Genomic DNA, 19247 nt, shown 5'->3' on the forward strand with positions numbered 1-19247 from the left:
TATAAATATTTCAATTTACCAATGTTATTACGTAGTAAATTCTTATAGAAGAAGACTCAGGATCTTCAACTAAAAATGGAAAAAGTTTCAGTTACTTGAAGCTAAAAAAATTAGGTCACTTCCACTTGATTAAAATTTAGTTACACGGGCAATTCTAAACGACTTAACATATTGTTGACGGTATATTGTGAAATAAATGTTACTTAAGTTCCCGCACATTTTTGGAAAACATGTCAAATAAGATTAAAATCGTTTATAAGATTAAAATCGAGTCACATCTCTCGTCCGTGTAACATCTAGAAAATAAAAAATGTCGATTCGCGTCAACAATGTATTGAAAATATTGGAGTCAATCGGTTCGATCGGCTGATCAAAAGTTATCCAATGTAACGCGGCTTAAGCGTTAAAGAATGACAAACACGCTGCGTTAGCGAGTCGCTATCCGATTGTTTATAATTCGTGGATTACGTAACGAGAGAACGTTCGTGGACATTTTCTGTATCGAATGTTGCGTCACGCGTTTCACGACTGTCCGTTCGCAAAGTCCGCGAACGGTACACGATTCGCCATTATAATTCGCGTCGGGCAAACAGAGCGTAGCGCGTGATCCACTTCGTTTCCCTTTTGCGCGTTTGTTTATGCGATCGAGCGGTGCTCATTGAGAAATCGGGTTTGCGACGTGTTTCGGACTGCTGTGCTATAAATTTAATGATAAAGACAAGATATACCATGACAAGTAAAAAATTCCACGACGAGAAATGGCAAAAAGTGCAATACCTGCTTGGCTAATGAATGTCCATGAATATGTAAATTAATAAATTTCTCAGTTACCGAACGTAATTTTTATATATCTACAGTTGGTCGTAAAATGATATTTCGTTTGATACCTAGTTAGATATTTAGTGTTTTTCATCGAAAGTTACGAAATAGTAGAAACGAGATTCTACGAGAGATCTACTTTGACAAATAATTGGTATATTTTATTTGAAATTATGAAAGAGTAAAAATATAGATTGACGATAAATTTATTTTTTATAAATATTTGTTATCCTATTTTATGATGTTTCTATGGTATATTATATTTGCATACATACATATATTGATAATTTTTGTCTTTCTAGTAGTTTCAATATTAGGTATCATTCCTGGATTTTAAGTAATATTTGTTTGATTCGACGTGCATTAGTTTAGTGATTAGAGTGAGAACAGATGCTGAATATTCATGACTAGCAAAGAAATAATCTTTTCAAAAGAGTAAAAAATTTAATTAAGATTAGTGGAAACAGCTCAATTCAAATATTTAATTTAATTAGACATTAAAATAGCAATGTACGTTTAAATTCCTAATGAATAATAAGTATCTTCCAGATATGCTTCTATTCGTCATAAAATTGTTACTATTATACGACAATCATAACCCATATGCCGCAAAATGTATCTAAGAGAATATTTTCATAAAGTTAAAAGATATAAAAGATAGGAACGTCAACATTGAAAATAAATATATGGAGATTACTACGAGCAAACAATACTTCATAAATATTCTTCAATGCGTACGTGATATTTGCTATACAGTTCTGTGGAGAGAAATTACGGTGCTGATGATAATTGTAGGTATAACGGAGAATTGGATGGTTGCTTAGCAAGAAAAAAGAAATGACTGTTCTTTTTAATTTTTTGCGGTCTATAGCTGGAATAATCTGTATAGCATACTTTCACCTGTAGCATCTTCGATATAGCGGTGAATCGTGGTTTTAAAAGACAAATGAAATAAGTAGACACGGACAAGAGTGGTTATAAGGAACTGGTTAGCTCCAGTAATCGATAATTAACGTACTTGCTCCATTATGTTGTTGAGATTTCTAAGTTGAAAGAAGCTTAGATTTCACGCAAAACGAGTTTTACATACAAATTGGACGAGTTGATGGTAATTTTACGTGTTAGTTCAAACATAGCTTTAAGCGACTTGTTCTAACATAACAACTCTTCGGAATACTGACATATCTAACTTAATTAGTATGTTCAATAATTGATATTATTATTATTTTGCATTCTTTATGTAAGTTCGAATATCTATAATAGTAACTTAAAGATAATATTTTCTATATATATGAATTCTACAAAATCGTATCTTAAACTGTATCTATTCGAGTATGTTAGGTATATATATATGATTTTGATTAAACCGTTCAACTACTAAGCTTTTAAGCTCATCTTACCATTCTATTTTCTTTTTTTACACTCGTATCCAAAACAGGAAAGCAATAAATAAAATGGAATAAAATCTTGTAGAAAAACTTTTCTGAGGAAATGTTTACGTAGTAAATAAGAATGTTTCATTTTATGAATGAATATAAAACTTGATGTTGTTTGAAGATCATAGGTGAATAACAATGTCATATTTCTTATCTTTCGTAGAAGAGCAATTTTAAAATTCAGCACATTGTCAACCAATCCAACATCAAAGCTATTACTATGCATTTGAATCCGTATACAAGATTCATTACAAATATCTAGAATATTTGTATAAGCAAAAAGTACACAAGTAAGTTAAAGTACAACATTTATATAGACGAATTGTACGTAAATAGAATAGAGTACTACAATATTCATAAAGGCAGATAGTACATAATTAGTTAAAATGTGATTAATTCCCATTATAAAATTATTATCGTAGCTGGTCTAAAATTTCTACATAGCACTGTGTATACGCAAAAGCATTCAGTCCAAAATTTCCGTAAATAATTTTCTACAATGATTATTACATGTCAGTAGAAATCAATTAAAAATTATAAATCACTGGAACCTACGCCCCAACGTTACGCGATGCATGTTGGTTTTACGCGTATGCATACAACAGTGTAAACACACATGGATCTCTGTGATATGCATTTTCCAGCAACGCTTTGTAGGAAGGCGTTTCGTTAATTTCCGGCGTGTCGAACAATATTTTTCGCGACATGCATGTCGCGTTTCGCATCGGCTATTCCCAATCGAATCAACGTATCGTCGACCGATGGAAATTCAACTTTCATCCCAAAATTGGCTAAATGCTGTTTGCCTCTAACAATCGAGTCGCGAGGGAGCGGTTCTGTGAATGGCGAGTATAATCGGCGTATCTACCGGAAGTCCGGCCTACGAGTTCCGGCCCCGAGCTACACGCTCATCTCGTTGTCTCTCGGTGTTCTTTTTTTCCCCCTTTTTTCTCTCCTCTCCTCTTCTCATTTTCCTTCTCTCTTCTGTTTTTCCTCCTTTTTTTTATTTCATCGTGCGTATAGTGGTTGAACAACGAACGCTGTTGACCGAAAAAGAGGGGCACGAGCCTCCATGTAACTCGAAGGGGCGAGAGAAGTTGACGCAGCTGCAGAAGTCGCAGGTGGAACCGGATTAGATTATCAACGCCATTCCTGGGGACGACACGGCTGCTTTCGCGGAGGAACTGTTTGTCATTCCAGAAATTCGAAACACGCTTCTACGTTGACGTTGCTCTCGAGCTTGCGTTCTACCGGCCGAATTTAGAGCGAAAATGGTAGTTTGATGAATGTTGACTGTAGAGGGAGGGATTAGACGAAGAAACTTTTTAATGGAAATTAAATCCCTTGTTTTCGGTGTAAACTTATGCATTGTTAAATACATCGCGTGAGATACGAGGGCAAAACATTTCGTTAAAATATTTCTGCATTTTTTAAGATATATGTGTGTACATATAAGAATTATAGGGAAGAATGTGATAAGTGCGATTTTATTGATTTTCCGAGTTTCATGTTATTTAGTGTTTAAAAATATTGGGCTTAGCTTTTATATAATTAAAAAACGGAGAAATCTATTAGTTTTTATTTGTGTTGAGACACTTTTTCTTAAGATAAATAAATTGAACCATTACTATTATTGATTATATTGTTATAATATGTATATAAAATATATATAATACAATTGGTTGCATAGGAAATAATATAAGGAAGAAATACTTCTAAAATATATTCATTCAAAAGCGTTGCTACAATTAGACAATTAAAAATCTTCTATAAAAATAGAACGCATATATTTTACTATTCCTCTTAAACGCCAGCAAACTTGCTGAATAAATCTACGAGACTCATCCTGATATGTATCCCCAAAGGAGATAGCTCTCACGTCAAACAATTCCTATATTTTTAAGCTTCGGAAAGTGTGCCCATTGCAGGTTTGCGAAAGGTGAAAGGTTAACGCGAACCAGAAAATAGTGTGCAGGTTACGTTGTAAAAATGCAAATGTGTTATCACGAAAATCAGAAGAAAGAATGAGGAAACTAATTGCAGACGTTCTTCATGATTTAAAAAAAAATGTTTGAAATACTAGTAAAATATTGAATATATTAAAATATGCGTTATTTTGACAGTTACACCTTTAGCTCTATTTCATATTAAAATACTCACGTTTATTTATAAAATGTCATTAAAGTCGATAAAAATCATCCTCAGTTGCAATTATTTTTCTAATTATCTTTATCCTTTTTTTTTTTGTTGGCAGATCGACTATCCAGAAGTGCATGGAGGAAGGATGCATCGACCACCGCACCCTCATCCCATAACCGACCATCGACAGGTCAACTTGGTCTTCGATGATACGGTAAACATCTGTTTTCGAATTCTTTTTCCCCTCTTCTCAGATAGAAATTGCAAGAGTACGTTCGGGCAAATTTTAAAAAGGCATTCACGATCGCGCTTCTTTTTTGACCCGAATTCCTGTGCTTGAACGATGCTATCATAAATATATTGGTTCAAAATAGGCGAGACTCGGCGTTGGATAGATCCATCAGTTATTTCGAAATGACAGTCCATGACTAATTTCGACTGCACCGGCGGGTGAATGTCTTTTAAATGGATAGTAGGAAAAATTTATTATATTGTGGAACTTTCAAGATCACGTTATTCTGTCAAACTCATCACGAAAGAAATATATATTTATTAAAAACAAGAGAAAAAAAGATTTATGTACTAAGGACAAAAGTAAATTGGTCTTTTAATATTTGACAAACTGAGTAATTCGTTCGTCGTGTAAAATTGATCTAACAATAAATACAAGTTAAAATAAAAAAAATCAACAAAAATGTATCTATCATGTTTTTTCTGCGTGACGTTCAATTGCAAAGGTAGGCTTAGTTACGCCTTGTTTCACTTTAGCGCAATCGATAGCGTAGTATATTCATATCTGATGCAGCTTGACAGAGACTCATGGCTGGTATCTATCGGTAAATCGGTACCTGATGCACTTTTGCTGATCATTTTCCTTGCAACTGTTCATGATCATTTGTCTTACGTCATCGGCGTGCAGATGGTTGAAAGAAAGTTTGATGTCTTCGATCCGTGACGTGTTCGATGCGCCCACGCGCTCTCGATAATCGAAAACGTAAGAGAGGAAGATGATGGAAAAATAAAAAAAGTGGAGATCGTTAAAAGCGGCTAGTGGTAAAATTTTTAAAGTAATCTATTTTCCTTCTTCATTGTACTATTCTACGCTTTCTCATGCATTTCAAATGCCCGCCTGCTCTCTCATGAAGAGAAGTTTTATCCGTTTGTGAATTTCCTTATCTCCATAGAAACGTATATACGGAAAATTCACCATGTTCCGAGGAGTAAACAGCGATCATCGTAAAGCGAGAAAGGTTTTCCCGTGCTGGAAAGTGGAACGTAACGCGGGATGCAATTTATGGACGCGTTGTAGTTGGAGCAAATTTATTTCTTTTTTCTTCGCATGATGAATATTAGTTTTTTATATGTCTGTTATCGGTTTTGAAACTGTTATCATGCAGGATTTCTTTAATTTTGACGCATTTGGAATATTTCTTTTCCTTTTCATATTTTTTACATATCCTGTTATTTCTTTGGAAATTGTTAAAATTTAGTTAGTAATTACATATGATTTCCGAAATACTGTTAAACAATTTATTTTAATCTTACATTTTTGAAATATAAAAAGGATTAATAGTGGATATATTTTATAGTATTTTGAATCATGTATTTGACAGTATATGTACAGAGTACTTTTGATATTTTATACAACATAGTTAATATAAGTAAGATTATCCCTAACTACTACCGTGGGGTTCTTACGTAACCCAGACGGTATAAACATTGTCATAATTTCACTCTCAAGGAACACATGATGCTTAACTGTCTTAATAAGTTCCAAGTAGGGTGAGCCTTACAATTCTAGCTTATAAATTCCGATTTTTATTTTTTATTACTTTACAACTTCACCACAGAGTCAACATATTTTCATTTCATTCTACAGAAAGTAATTTACATTATTTTGGAATACAAAATTCTACCATAACTTCATTCAAATGTAGGTCAATTTTAAATAAAATATTGTATTTCATGTATATGTTGATTTGAAAAGTAGTCACGAAAGTGGAATTTTAATTGCAACAGTGTTCGAAATTTTATTTGAATTAGAAGTATTTAAATTTTGATGTAGAGAAGATCGGACGAAATTTCACTTTTTCTACGATTTTAATTGAAATAATATTCGAAATTTTATTCGAAGTACAACTATTTAAATTTCGCGTAAACAAGACCGAAGGAAGTTCCGCTTTCCCTCGCTAGAATTTTACCTGCACGCGGCGCTTCGGATCGAAAGTTCGTTAAGGCGCAACGCGTGCGTGTAAGATGATCTACATTAAAGTGTCTCTCCCCTAAAGAGTCTGTGGAATGCACAATGCACATCGGTGACGTGCACTGGTATGCCAGTGTCTGCTTGAGTAGGAAGAAACTGAATGGGAGAAGCAATTTGGAAAGTCTGTGGAGCAAGACAAAAGGAAAAGTGAGACATGGCCACGACATAACGGGTCGTATAAATCATCCGTCGGGTCGGCCAGTGGCCTTTAAGCAGTTACTATCCGCTGTGTTGGATGCTTTGAACAGACCGGTACCCTTTTCTCCCAGCATCCTCCTTCTCTCTCAATTGCTTACCGACTGACGATTGACCGACCGTCGACTCCTTAAGCTCGTTTCACTCGGCTTTTGAGTCTCTCGTCTCGTCTCAGTGTGAGGTTCATCTGATTACAGACGAAATTTTCCAAATCAACATACACATAAAATATAACTAAAATTCGATGCTTGGAAGAAATTTTCTCGAGCAATTTTATGCAAGGTGCTTCGCGATGGCTGATTTGTTGATAGTGAATGATTATTTGGTACGTGACCAATGACTGGATGTCGCTGTAGATGTGCATTTATTCACATACAAAGAATAATGTGTAAAGTTCATCTAATTACAGATGAAGTTTTAACTGATTCATGGACTAATTCAATGTTTGGAAAAGATTTCAAGTCTTCATCACGCCGTAAGTGATGTTATCCAAGTCAACAAATTAGGTTATAGAATTGTATTCTGATTACTAATATAATAAAATAAACAAAGAAACCTTAAAGAGTATAAAACATAAGAAATATAAGAGTATTGAACAATATATACGTTTATAGTGTCAATAATCGACTAATAACGTGGTGCAACTAGAATGAATTTAAAAATTTAGTCGGATATTACGACGTTTCATTGATAGGAATGTTTTGTTAGTGTCACGGTCAGAAGCTACAGGTGGGCCCCCCAACGTGCGCCCCCCTATTGAGACGGACCTGAGGCTCGCGGCTCGGTCGTGTCACGTGACCCTATACTTTCGAAGGGAATGCCGGTGGCAGGAGGAAGGGTGGGGGAGGGACGAAAGGCAGTCCCATGTCCGCTACTTCGCTAAGCTGACGGTCCACGACACGGGGCACGCCAGACGCGCCACGAGCTTCGTAAATGCACACAAAGAAGGTCACGTCGATCTGTGTGTATATACGGTCGCATATGCCATCGCGAATGAGAGGTGTGAGTTTCGTGAGTTCGATCGAATCGTGGACAACGAGCAAAAAGAGAATGTGGCCGGACACTGCTCGTTCTTCTTCGCGTTGTTTCTCGTGATCTAAAACACGGAAGAGCATACTGCTGAGCAAGTGCCATTAGTTAAGACGATAAGGATGGACGCCTTCGGCATGTACCAAGTGAGTCTGACGATCTTCCGCGGGCTCAAAATGGCCTTGGTTTACACGTTTACTTTTCTCATTCTTCGGATTTCCTTCAAACGAGTGCACACCGTGGTCGATCATGAATGGTCGTTGTTGATTATCGCCGGATGACAGATGTCACGACGTTTTTGTTTAGACATACGTACTTGTTATTTCTGTCTCTTTCCTTACCGTGCGTGTTTTCTCTGGTTGCTCGATGTTGCGTGCGTGATGTCATGTCTGGTAATCTAACCTAACTTAAGAGCAGAGCTTGTCCCTGTCCCCATCACGCCCATTCCTAGTACTATTCCATAAACGAGTACCGCTCGTAGTACCCATGTTTTTGTCCTACATGCTTCTTGATCCCGTTCTTTGCAGCCTCTTCCCGCCGATTGACAGATCGATGTCGATCCATAGATGATAGATTGCAGGTTATTTTATTCGTAGGTTCTTTTTTTTCTTGTAAGGGAATTCCAACGGTGCTGATATCTTCTCTTGAACTTGCACCGTGCTATTGTTTACAATCGTGATTACATTGGTACATCGCGACGAAGAATGCGTTGCTTTGTATTAACATCGTCCGGGGCGCTACATTAATGTAAACACTTTGGTTTGCATATTTGAGAGTGTAGCAATAACAAAGCGAATATGTTGATCGTCTTTAATTAATGCGAAAGTATTACGGTGTACGTCATGTTTAACAGTAAATCGATGCAGCTATAAATATTTAGTATATAAGTTTATCAAGTATAAACACTTAATATTAAGTGATCTTTAGAACAATTACTGATAAAAATTGTGCAATAAAATGTAAGAATAAAGTGTAGTAATAGCAAAGTGAACAAGTGTATAATTAATTTGATAATTTTGCTTTTTTGTACAGTTTTCTCAAGGCCTGACAGGCAGGCCAGAGCTGTATCAAAAGTCCAATAGAAGCAGCCATTCGAGTGACACAAGCTCAGCATACAGTGGTTCAGACACCATGACATCTGTACAAGGTTCATTAGATGCAGATGCAGACGATGTTGATCTTTCAGGTCTTGTTGAATCTATAGTAGACAGTGATGAAGAGGAAGATCTTGCAGAAAGCATGGATGTAAGTACACTCTTTCATAAACGGTTGCTTAAATTATAAAATTAAAGAGTATACTAATAAGAATTATTTTTACTTGCGTTTACAGAGCTTAACTGTCCGTGATCCAGTCAGAGAATGTTTAGAAAAAGATCCTATGGAAAGGACAGAAGATGATATAGAAACGCTCTTAGAATTCACACAACAACTAAAGGCTTTCACAAATATGACCTTGGCAGTAAGAAGGGCGCTGTGCGCTGTGATGGTGTTTGCAGTCGTTGAACGTGCTGGTATGATAGTTTTGAATGATGGAGAAGAATTAGATAGTTGGAGTGTGCTCATAAATGGTGCTGTGGAAATTGAGCATAGCAATGGAGAAATCGAACAGCTGCACCTTGGTGACAGTTTTGGAATCCTGCCCACTATGGAAAGACTTTTGCATAGAGGTGTAATGAGGACAAAGTGAGTTCTATGTTAAAAATTTTCTGTCGCCAGTAGTTATCAAATGAAAATTCCATTAATACGTCTATTTCTTTTTCAGATGTGATGATTGCCAATTTGTATGTGTTACTCAGGCAGATTATTTTAGAATTCAACATCAAGGAGAAGAAAATACGAGGCGGCATGAAGAGAATGGGAGAGTGATTCTAGTAACAGAATTAAGGGGTGCTTTAGATGGCGGAGCACGCAGAGGTCATGTAGTTATCCGCGGAACTCCTGAACGTTTAATGTTACAACTTATCGAAGAAAACAGTATTACCGATCCCACTTATATAGAAGATTTCTTATTAACGCATCGAACATTTATCGATAGTCCTTTATTAGTTGCGAGTCAATTGTTAGAATGGTTTGATCAAGCACAAGTCAGAGATAGAGTTGCCCGTGTCGTACTTCTTTGGGTAAATAATCATTTTACTGATTTTGAAACTGATCCCGCCATGATGGAATTTTTGGAAGCATTTGAAGCCGGTTTAGAAAGAGAAAAAATGCTAGGGCAACAAAGGTATACATCAATTTTGTTAAATTTATATTCGTTATAATAATTATTAAGCATTTATAGTATTTAAAAATTCTTCAATAAATTTCAGATTATTAAACATTGCGTGTGCAGCAAAAGCAAGAACGCGGAATGTAACATTAGCAAGGCCTACAAGGGACGAAGTCTTGCATTTTAGTATTTTGGGCGGATATGAAAGAGGTTTCGGCATTTTTATTTCAAAAGTGGATAAAAAGTCAAAGGCTGAAGATGTTGGCTTGAAACGTGGTGATCAGATTTTAGAAGTAAATGGACAGAGTTTTGAGCACGTGAGTCACGCCAGGGCTCTTGAAATCTTAAGGGGATCTACTCATCTTAGTATAACTGTTAAATCAAACTTACTTGGTATGTTACATTTTGTAGAAACAATAATTTGTGGATTATATTTCCTTTATGCGAGCAATGAATTACTGTTGTAGCGTTTAAAGAAATGCTTCAGATGCCAGATGACTCGCCGAGGCCGCGGGGAAGAGCAAACAAACCTGAAATTTCAAGAATACAAACAGATCCACGTGCAAGGTTGTCCACGCACGTGGACCCGATAACTCCAGGAAATCCACTAAATCCTTTAGTAGGCGGTGTTCCACTGTTAATACCTGATTCTAATGTTTCTCCTTGTAAAGATGCTAAAAAAGAGCATAAAGGATTTATGACGCTTGGACCGAAAAAGAGATTTCAAAAAGCTCTTATAAAAATGAATATACTGCCAAAGAATACTATTAAGTAAGTTAAAAATATATGTCATTTTCTTTTTTTTTCATTTTTTTCCTTTTTCTAATTCAAGAAAATATATTTTACATAGGAGTGATTCATTTTACAGTGATGGTGTCCATGTAGACGATCCTCTCGCACCCCCTCATACACCACCGGGAACAGGACTTTCACAAACTACTAACCTTTATCATTCGAAAAGTAATCCTGACCTTACGTCGTTATATTGTTATGACGACTTAAGGGCGCCTGATTATCCAGAACACGTTTTGAAGGTTTACAAAGCCGATCAAACTTGTAAATATCTTCTTATTCACAAGGAAACAACGGCACACGAGGTAGATATTTAAATCTTGGAAAACAATATGCACGAATAAAAGTTTCTATTTGTATGCTAATATATTATTTTAGGTGGTAATGCTAGCTCTCCAAGAATTTGGTATAACCGCTGCCGAAGGCAGTTCGAATTTCTCCTTAGCTGAAGTTAGCGTTGGAGAAGGAGGAATGATTAAACAACGTAGATTACCCGATCAGTTGCAAAATCTTGCTGAAAGAATTGGCTTAAGTTCAAGGTATTATTTAAAAACTAACGGTATCTCGGAGACGTTCGTAGCAGATGAACAAGCGCCAGAACTTATACGCGAATCTCAGGTTCACTTCTTACAATTAAATGCCGTTGAAGTTGCAATTCAATTGACTTTACAAGATTTCAGTATATTCAGGTAAATTGATAATACTTTTAGTTTCTTTGCAAGTTATTTTTTGCGAAATGAAAATATTGATTTGTGTGCTATTATTAGGCAAATAGAATCTACGGAATACGTGGATGATTTATTCGAATTGAAGAGTAGATATGGAGTGCCTATGCTCAGGCAGTTTGCAGAACTAGTCAACAGAGAAATGTTTTGGGTTGTGACAGAAGTTTGTTCTGAACACAATCTTGTTCGACGTAGTAAAATAATAAAACAATTTATAAAAATAGCCCGTGAGTTTTTATCCTCATCCATTGTAATTTTGTTACACGAGTATCCTAATATCTTTTTGTTTGCTAAACAGGACAATGTAAAGAATGCAAAAATTTCAATTCCATGTTTGCGATTGTGTCTGGCTTGGGTCATGGGGCTGTCTCAAGATTAAGAGCTTCTTGGGAGAAACTGCCAAGTAAATATCAAAGGCTATTTAGTGACCTACAAGAATTAATGGACCCGAGCCGTAACATGAGCAAATACCGACAATTAGTAGCATCTGAACAAACGCAACCTCCTATAGTAAGTTCTCATGTTTCTTCTAACTATTTCTAAGTTACATACTTTGTTCTTTTTATTATGCAGTGGAATAACGTGAAATGTTTCTATTTCTTTTCAGATTCCATTTTATCCAGTAGTAAAGAAGGATTTAACATTCATACACCTTGGCAACGATTCCAGAGTGGAAGGTTTGGTAAATTTCGAAAAGTTGAGGATGATAGCGAAAGAAGTGAGAACGTTAACGAACATGTGTTCTTCACCCTACGATCTATCAATAATGTTAGAAAGAGGTGGCCAGCCACCTAGTTCTGCCATGGTTGCATTAAATCAAATGACTACTGGAAATCAAGGTAATCTAACTTGAGTATGTAGAAACAGAACCAGAAATGTGATGATTCGTTTTTACTAACAGTGTTGCAATGTCCAGGAGGACAAACGGCAACAGTAAAAAGGCGGAAAAAGTCTACCGCTGCACCAAACCCGAAGAAAATGTTCGAAGAGGCTCAAATGGTTCGAAGAGTGAAAGCGTACCTTGCCAACATGAAAGTAATAACTGACGAGGAACGATTACATGCTTTGTCTGTGGAATGCGAACCTCATGCAGGAACTGCCGCAGTAGCCGCAGCGGTACCTCTCAGTGCAAGCAGAGGAAGAAGGCATCCTTCGCCTACTTTGTCAACTACAAGTAGTGCTAGCAGCACTAGTGAAGGTAGAAAGAGTATACAAGGTAGGATATTTTTATCTTTCGTTTGAATTAATTATTATGTAATATTAATTATTATAAAATATAAACTATTGTGTATTTTCAGGTACAAAGTTTGGAGCTGCATCGCCACAAGCAGTACGGAAAATGTTAGCGCTTTCCGATCCTCACAAAACTCGTCCGTATCAACCGAAACATTGCCCGCCAGCACTCCCAGTGCCTGGATTGGCATTGCATTCCAGCGGATTGGAGCCTAGTCCCGGTGCACCTAGGAGAGTAGGATCTGGTAGCCGAGTTCCTATGCATGAGAGATCCCATAGCGATACTCCTTCCAGTTTACCACCACCTGTCGATCTCAGTGCTGAAAGTAGTAGCGTAACCAGCTTGAGCAATCTTCAGCCGTTAAGAAAAACGTTGACCAGTGGTAAGTTGATTAATTTCGACACATAAAATGGTTCGAAGCGAGATGCTGTCGATCATCGTTTAACATACATTGTATACACACATACAAAACATATGTACACGTGAATACTTCAACAGTGTAAAGTTTTTTCTGTGTCTCTATACATATTGCTAGCTTTAGACGATGAATCATACGGTGCTTCTTTTTCTTTTTATTTTGAACGTTGTTTCATTGCAACACACAAATACAGCAGACACATCTCGCGAAGTACCATTCAGTGCACCTTTTCATTGCTCGTGACCGTACACACTGGTCAGGTCTCGCAAATTCTAAGAAACTATCTCATTTTATATGCACGCTGCACAGCCGTTTACGCAATTCATAAATGTTCCATGTTTATATTTAGCTTATCCATTTTACACGCATCTTGTACGCCGATTACCGTAGCTCGCGCTTCTTTTCGATCAATATTATCGTCCCGTGTTATACACATCACGGTCCTGATCCCAGGGCGAAGCACGTCTAGCTTCAATTTAGATCACTGACCATGGGACATACGGACGCGTGAATCACATCCTTCAATGATTTAATCTCAATGCTATAGTCTATGTTTTTTTAAATCACTTTTTATAAACAAACTTAAATAGACAGTAGTTTTAAATATTTTACTACAATTTCTCTTAATACTTTCTTCAATTTAAAAACTGACTGACAATTAATTGTATTGTAGGAAATATAAATATTGCTCCTGGAAATAATCTCCTTCTGATAAATATCATTTTCCAGGATCTAATATTTTTCCAATTATCATTTTTTTTCTTCCGGTAAAGATAATAATATGAATCTTAATTTTGTTAGAAGTAGCTAGTAGTCGCTTACAGAAGGACGATCTCTGGTAGGCGTGCATCGAAAAACAAATGCTGTGCCAGCGCAACTTTTAATCGCGGTTAAGTCGACATTTTTGTAGGCGTCAAACTGACGTTTGTTGATTCTGATTTTTTCAAGTGAGAAAGCGAGAGAGAAAGAGAAAGAAAGAGCGTACGAGTGATATACGGATTACACGCGTTCAATGAAACGCGATTAATATTTGTTAGATAATTAGCAGTTAGCGGGCGCATCGGGGCGAGAAATGGGCTATAGAATGTGTAGTGATAGAAGTGTCTTGGGGACGTGTGCGTAGGTTCGGTGACGAGCAGTGACAGTGGTCACAGTACACAGCTGGACAGCCACAGCGGAAGCAGCGTAGAAGCTGGTGGTAGTCCACCGCCACCTCAAAGACGGCACTCCGCCATGCAAGGTACGTAAACTTGAACCAAAAGAGATCAAATAACTCCACAAGCTCGTGCTCATTACCTGTCTTATTCCCTTTTTTTGCCCGTTCCGTAGACCGTAGTTTAGAAGGTAGAACCAAAGAAAGAATCTGGAGTGGTCCAACGAGATGAAGTTGCCTTTTCCATTTTTTTTTTTTTTTACTTATTTTATTTTTTATTTTTTATTTAAAACGTCGTCGTGATATGGACGACCCGTGTATATCGTGTATGTCGTTGATTGACACAGTAACTGCGTGAAAGTTCGTTTCGTGATACAGTTGGGTGTTGAGTCTATGAGTCTCTGTTTTTCTTATTTTTCTGTTGTAATCGCAAAAGTGATCGTACAGAAAAAATATTTATTCTTTTTTTCTAGTAGTGTGTGACGTATCGTTAGATATTTTTGGTAGTTAGTAAACAGAGAATGATTCGTTTTTTAAAAACGTATGATACCTGTTGTACGTCTCTTGATGACTATATGAGTATCCTTCGTGTAATTATCATATCTATTTCTCATTTTTTATTTTTTTTCTCTCTTTTTTTTTAGTTCTCGTTTGATACTAAAAGTAATCGAAATGTTTTCTCATTACAGTTTGCCGTTTCACACAGTCGTAGTCCGTTTACTCCTCCGAATCATTCGTTTCACTGTCCGGGTCACGATTAGATTCTAACGTTGAAAAGAAAACGTATGTCCCATGGCCACTCATCTTCATTCTCTCTCGTCTATGGTAGTTAAGAAAAAAATCTCCGTGCAATTTAAGCTACAGCATATATACGTTACATTATGTGTATATTACGTACATACACTCTTTTTACCGTACCTATCCGGTACTTTATTTATTTATCGTTTAGCCGAGCGTTGTGCCGATAACGTAGGTAAACGTGCTTTATAGCCGCTTCTATCCCGGGAGTTCCAATTGCTTTCAGTACATTTATCGCTTGAAGCTTTTTCACAGAGACTCGCTTCTTTACGTAGGGGCATTATTAACGCATACACGCATACATTGATATTTATATAACGACACATCGACCCAATTTTTGCGATCTTTCCACTCGCGGCACTCACTCTAGGAATCTTCCTTCATGTTCAATGAGAGGGACGCCAACAAGCTTATATTTTATTTATTCTTTCGAATAAATATTGTATACTTTTTCTTAATTAAAAAAGATTTTTGCGATTTTTATCGCTCGTCTCATTTATCTACACCAAGAGAAAAAAATACACAAAGCAAAAATGAAAAAGAGAAGGGGGAAAAGTACCACCAGATGTTAAACCGGTGTGTCATTGTACATTTTGTAAAGAAACATTTCGTATGTGGCCTGTGTGTGGTGCAGGGTCTGTTTTGAGAGGTGGTGCACCTCCGTTCCCTCACGCGGTAGCAGTGTTACCTCCGCTTCCTGCCAACCACAACCAGAATCACAACCACAATCATCATCACCACCACCACCACCACCATCACCACCAACATTATTACGATCATCACCATCACCAACCCCAAAATCCTCAAGGTGAGTCCGCGATTGTCGTCTTGCCTGTCTTGAGTTTCTCTCCTTGCAACTGGGCTGAATCTTCTCTCTCTTTTTTCATAGTACCCTCTGTTCGACTTTATCTATTATTGCGTTGCTTCCGGATCATCCGTAGTGTTATGCATGACGTAGTAAGATAGTATTAATTAATATATCTCTGGTGAATGGATATCTGTAGAATAATGAATAGAATATGAAACTCGACTAATCTTTTGAACATAGAAAAAAAGATGAGTAGACATTGGTAAATGGGAGTTCTGTACCAACCGGAAGCAACGCGTTAGGCTCGAGGCATTCATTGATAACGTATACAGCGATGTATCGACTTAATCTGTATTAATCGCTTGCTCGAAGGGCTAGCGTGTGCACGCTAATAATCACGTGAGTATCGTTGCCTGCTGTACACATGTATATGCTGGTTGTGCGTGCGTATAGAAAATGGTGTGCGTTGCATCGACAGTGTGTGACCGTTTTTATTGTGTTGCCGCGTTTCCTCAGGATTAACGGAGAACCGAGGCTTCTTTTCAGGGTATATATTAACTGGTTTTCTGTGCTTTCCTCTTCTTGGGTTCTGATCTAGCGGTGAATAACGAGCGTGTTGTACAATTTCCTCGTATATATATATATATATATAGCTCGTCTCTTTCGAGCTCCGTTCTGAACGAGCACGACGAGTCTGCTTTATGTTGCTTTTTTTTATCAAAGAATATGAATTCGTCCTGTTTTTATATTTGTTACAATGTATGCAATACATACATAAAAAGGGGACGAATTTAAGACGAGGACGCAATAAGGAGAGAAAGAATTCTTGAATAGAATATTTACATAAATATATTATTGTACCGTATTATTTAGTCGCACCAGGTACAGTTAACTAGATGTTTCAAAAATTATAGAATCTATATTTTTTGAATACCTTAATGAATATCGTTGTATTTAAAAAACTGTATATTCTATATTTTATTATTTTTCCAATATTGTAATGACACACTATGTTTAAAAAATTGTATTTCATTAAAAATAAATAACAATTATATTTTTATGTACAGTAAGTAATTTTCTACAGACTTTACTTACTGTCAATTATTGAATCCTATACAATTGCAGAAATTGTTTCATTCTTTGTTATAACAAGTACTTCACCTTGTATATTTCACGTATTTTTGCGCATTACACGCATTCTGTGAATTTTTGTATTTCCATGTTTCCGATAAATGCATAAAAATCCGCAGTTTAACTATTCAACATCCATAAAAAGTACCTACCACTTTTCATATTTTTCTAGTCTTCGTACGAGTCGTGTTCGTTCAGAATTGCAAATGGCGATGGATTACATGGCGGTAAAAAGGATAAGGGGAGAGAACGGTTGTTGAACAGCAGGAGATGCAGGGATGTGAGAGATCGAGAGAAAGAGAGTCGAGGGTTTTCAGGTACTACGGGATTAGGAGTAGCCGTGGGTCTTGGAGTACCGGCGGCGCTTCCCCCTCCAGGAGCTGGAACGACGATTATGACGACCATGACGACCATGACTACCATGACGTCGATGGCGACGATGCGTCCAGGAATTGGTAGTACACAGTGCCGTCAACCGCCTGCTTACAAAGTTGCAGCGCAGATGGCAAGGTTGCACAGGCTTGGCCGTGCTCACAGCCACGAGGGTGTTACCTACAGGAACGACCATGAAGATGGTACAAAAGCAAACACAATCGCTAAACCTAAAATACAATCTACTCTACCTACCACAGTTTTTTCTCTAGACGGATTATCATATATGTCTATACTTTTTACGGATTGATATACTTTTCCGTCCTCGAGGCTTGCTCTCCCTAACACTATCGATATCATAGCGATGGGATTGATGTGGAATAAGTTATAGCGATCACAATTAGTCGTTAGTTTATTAGATTATGAAAATAGTTTTATATATGATGTTAGATAGTGTTGGCTTTAGATAGAGTGATTTTCGAACATTGATATGAAATTATTGGAATGTGATATGAAATGATAAACTGCTGTTATTAGAGCAGAGGTATGCGTAACTTCCTTGTTAAGATTAAAATAGGATTTAGAGGAACGAATAAGGTTGTACTTACGTAATGAATAATAGGGTAAAGTGAGCGGAATAGTAATTAATTTCTTCTTAGAAGAATGAGAATTTTTGTAAATACTTGTACATAAAGAACTTTCGTGTATAGAGATCAGGATTCCTTTATGAAATGGCTCTTAGAGTGTAAAGATATAAAAAGAGGTAAATGTATTTTTTTTTTAATATATTACGTCTTTTAAAGGATATTAAGATATAAAGAGATGTGAAATAATAGCTTTAAAGTTTTCTTTAGATTTAAGATGTAATTTATAAACATGAGAAATGAGAATATAAGTCTTAAATACTGTTGATATTACGTTATTTAACATTTAAATTATGAGAGAAGCGAAAGATTCGAAGAAGATTATCAAGAAATATTGATCAGTCCCACCAGTGACTATCGATAATGCACGGAAAAAAATGTTAATTACAGTCTTTAATTTTGTTCGCATATCGCTTATTTGCCGCGTAATATTTTTTAAATTTTTTGCTGCATTTTCATTTTATCTTTTCAGACATGGTACATTTATATTAGTCTTCTATCGCGTAATTATTTGTCTTTTATTGAATTCGAATTTCTTAATTAATTATTATTAATAATATCGTATTTATTAATAATAAAGTTTCTTTAATACCGTCCTTTTTCAATACGATGTGCGCGTTTACTCGTATCACTTAAATTTCTTCATAAATTATTAACTTTTAAATTTCTAAATCCAAATAAGATACATAATATCCTAAATGTCAGTAAAAATTATAGTCTGTTATCATGTCTGAAAACTATCAAATGCACTCAAACTCAAATAAACTGTAATCGTTCAAATTGTTTGCGACTACCACACTTTGTTCAGTAACATTTTTCACCGTAATGATCAATGAATCTACGTGACGTAGAATATCACGATGAATTCGATAACGATTACTTCTTCCAACTCTGAAACACTCGAATAGTAGCACAGAAAGCTCTAGTTTCTGCTAAATACCGTATAACATTATCGAACAGTCATGGAATCTTCTTTTTTTTCCAATGGATGAGTTATACAATGAACACTAAGTACCTACACGCCGTTCTCAATCTACCTTTAAGCTATTTCTATCGATTAAGTATTTACAATGTATGTATGA

The 19247-nt window shown here is 36.3% G+C and overlaps 1 protein-coding gene across 15 annotated transcripts in view; it reads left to right on the top strand.

Annotated features, from left to right (window-relative positions):
* The window catches only part of LOC126914650 (rap guanine nucleotide exchange factor 2-like), a 250210-nt gene that overhangs the window by 223151 nt on the left and 7812 nt on the right, over positions 1-19247 (top strand). For 5 of the 15 annotated variants that reach the window (XM_050718837.1, XM_050718845.1, XM_050718843.1 and 2 more), the window contains 16 exons: positions 4510-4608; positions 8914-9126; positions 9212-9564; positions 9644-10105; positions 10191-10483; positions 10558-10861; positions 10941-11187; positions 11261-11571; positions 11650-11834; positions 11906-12117; positions 12215-12446; positions 12509-12823; positions 12906-13223; positions 14383-14499; positions 15845-16018; positions 17467-17724. In XM_050718837.1, the coding sequence (XP_050574794.1) occupies positions 4510-4608; positions 8914-9126; positions 9212-9564; positions 9644-10105; positions 10191-10483; positions 10558-10861; positions 10941-11187; positions 11261-11571; positions 11650-11834; positions 11906-12117; positions 12215-12446; positions 12509-12823; positions 12906-13223; positions 14383-14499; positions 15845-16018; positions 17467-17724 (4093 nt within the window). The other 10 variants (XM_050718836.1, XM_050718838.1, XM_050718849.1 and 7 more) reach the window with 10 other exon arrangements.

This window comes from Bombus affinis, chromosome 3 (assembly GCF_024516045.1).
Source record: "Bombus affinis isolate iyBomAffi1 chromosome 3, iyBomAffi1.2, whole genome shotgun sequence".
In the NCBI taxonomy this organism is placed as follows: domain Eukaryota; kingdom Metazoa; phylum Arthropoda; class Insecta; order Hymenoptera; family Apidae; genus Bombus; species Bombus affinis.